Consider the following 1595-nt stretch of genomic DNA (forward strand, 5'->3'; position numbering starts at 1 on the left):
CTTAATATGTAGAGGAGGTTCCTTAGTTGTAATAACTTGTCTCCTATTGTGATATCATCACACAATCACGTTCATGTGAAACATTATAATTTTGTGCAAAAAAACTGACATATATTTGCGTGACATTTGTCAGTATAGCTCCACTCACTGTAAAATCGCATTGGTCAAAACTCACTCCACATTACATATCAGATGTCTTCTGATTGGACCAAATTTTATGCCCATAATCACACCTGGTTAGCACACAAGGTTAACAACAAAGAAGTCTGATTTTCCAGGTTAGGAGATTTATTGTCAGGTCGGGAGCCAACATGTCCATTTGGGACCTTTGCTTTAAGCAATCATGTTTGCTTTTTGTTGACCACACAATCCAAGTCAAAAACCCACAGGAAATTTGGCTGAGGACACAAAAGTCAAGGCATAGAAGATCTCCATCCAAAACAGGACATTTTTTTCTGTGGGATGGGGGAGTGGATGAAGCAGCTTTCTGTTAATGATTTATTAAGCATGTCAAAAGACCCTGTTATTACAGTCTAATGCTATGGGCAATTCAACTGCTGCAAGAACAGCTGGACCGTCTTTTGCCCAGGGACATGTAGATGGGACACGCAAACAACATTTGATTAAGTTAGCTGTGAATGTCTGCACCAAAATTCTCAAAAAGGGGTGTGGTCTTTCGATTGATGGATTTGTATGTTTATATAAATATATCTCTATCCACGATGAAAGATGAAGATTCTTGTCCGCCGCTTCTGTTGGCGAATGGCCAGATAAAACTAGAAGTCCACAGACGACTGGAGAGAATTTGACTGAACGTGCCACTGCTGAAAAGCAGCCCTTCTTTTGGAGGTGGAGGAAACCACACAGGCCTTCCTCACATCGACGGCTTCATTGCCTACAACAACTTTCAGATTAGGTGGTAAATCCGGGCTGTGCACCATCTTGAACAGTCGGTACAGAGAGACAGCTGGCCAGAGGTGTGTGACGTTTATTTGGATCACGCTCCAGAGGTCAACGCATCAGAATCAGCCCCTTTCCACATGTGCCCAACACATGGCAGTTTATTTAAATCAAATTCCTTCAATTCCCCCCTGCTGCTAAGTGACCACCTTTTAAAAACACCTCTTTGTGTTCGTTGCCTCGCTTTCTGCTCTTCTTCTCCTCCTCTCCAGTCTCTGGGTTTCCCATCATACCTGGGTACAATAGCAGCTTTCTTTCTGACACCGACTTTCCAGTTTAATTTGTCAGGATCGGTCACATCCTGGTGCTGTTGGCCCCAGCTGTGACAGGAGGGCAGGATGAAGCGGGAACGCCGAGTGTCAAATCTAGCGTTCTCCTGTGGCTCCTCTGTGATAGAACGCACACACACTTGCACAAGCACTCACATGCAAAGCCAAGCTATTGGTGTGAATCTGTCATAATGGGCCCATTTGTGCATCATGAAAGTTGGAATATGATCATAGACGGGTGAAATAATGAGGTCATTGAGTTAGACGGTGATGACATCACATGTGACTTGTTGACAAGTTCTCAAAACTGTTCACAACCTCTTCAATCTTGAGTATTTATTAATTTTTTTTTAGAAAAATATAATT

At 42.7% G+C, this 1595-nt stretch overlaps 1 protein-coding gene across 1 annotated transcript in view; it reads right to left on the reverse strand.

Moving 5' to 3' along the window:
- The window catches only part of LOC122342823 (signal peptide, CUB and EGF-like domain-containing protein 2), a 16012-nt gene extending 14824 nt beyond the window's left edge, over nt 1–1188 (reverse strand). Inside the window, exon 1 of the mRNA XM_043236955.1 lies at nt 1110–1188. Within this exon, the coding sequence (XP_043092890.1) occupies nt 1110–1188 (79 nt within the window). The remainder of the gene's footprint in view (nt 1–1109) is intronic.
- Between the last annotated feature and the right edge of the window lie 407 nt (nt 1189–1595).

Source organism: Puntigrus tetrazona, chromosome 4 (genome assembly GCF_018831695.1).
Source record: "Puntigrus tetrazona isolate hp1 chromosome 4, ASM1883169v1, whole genome shotgun sequence".
In the NCBI taxonomy this organism is placed as follows: Eukaryota; Metazoa; Chordata; class Actinopteri; order Cypriniformes; family Cyprinidae; genus Puntigrus; species Puntigrus tetrazona.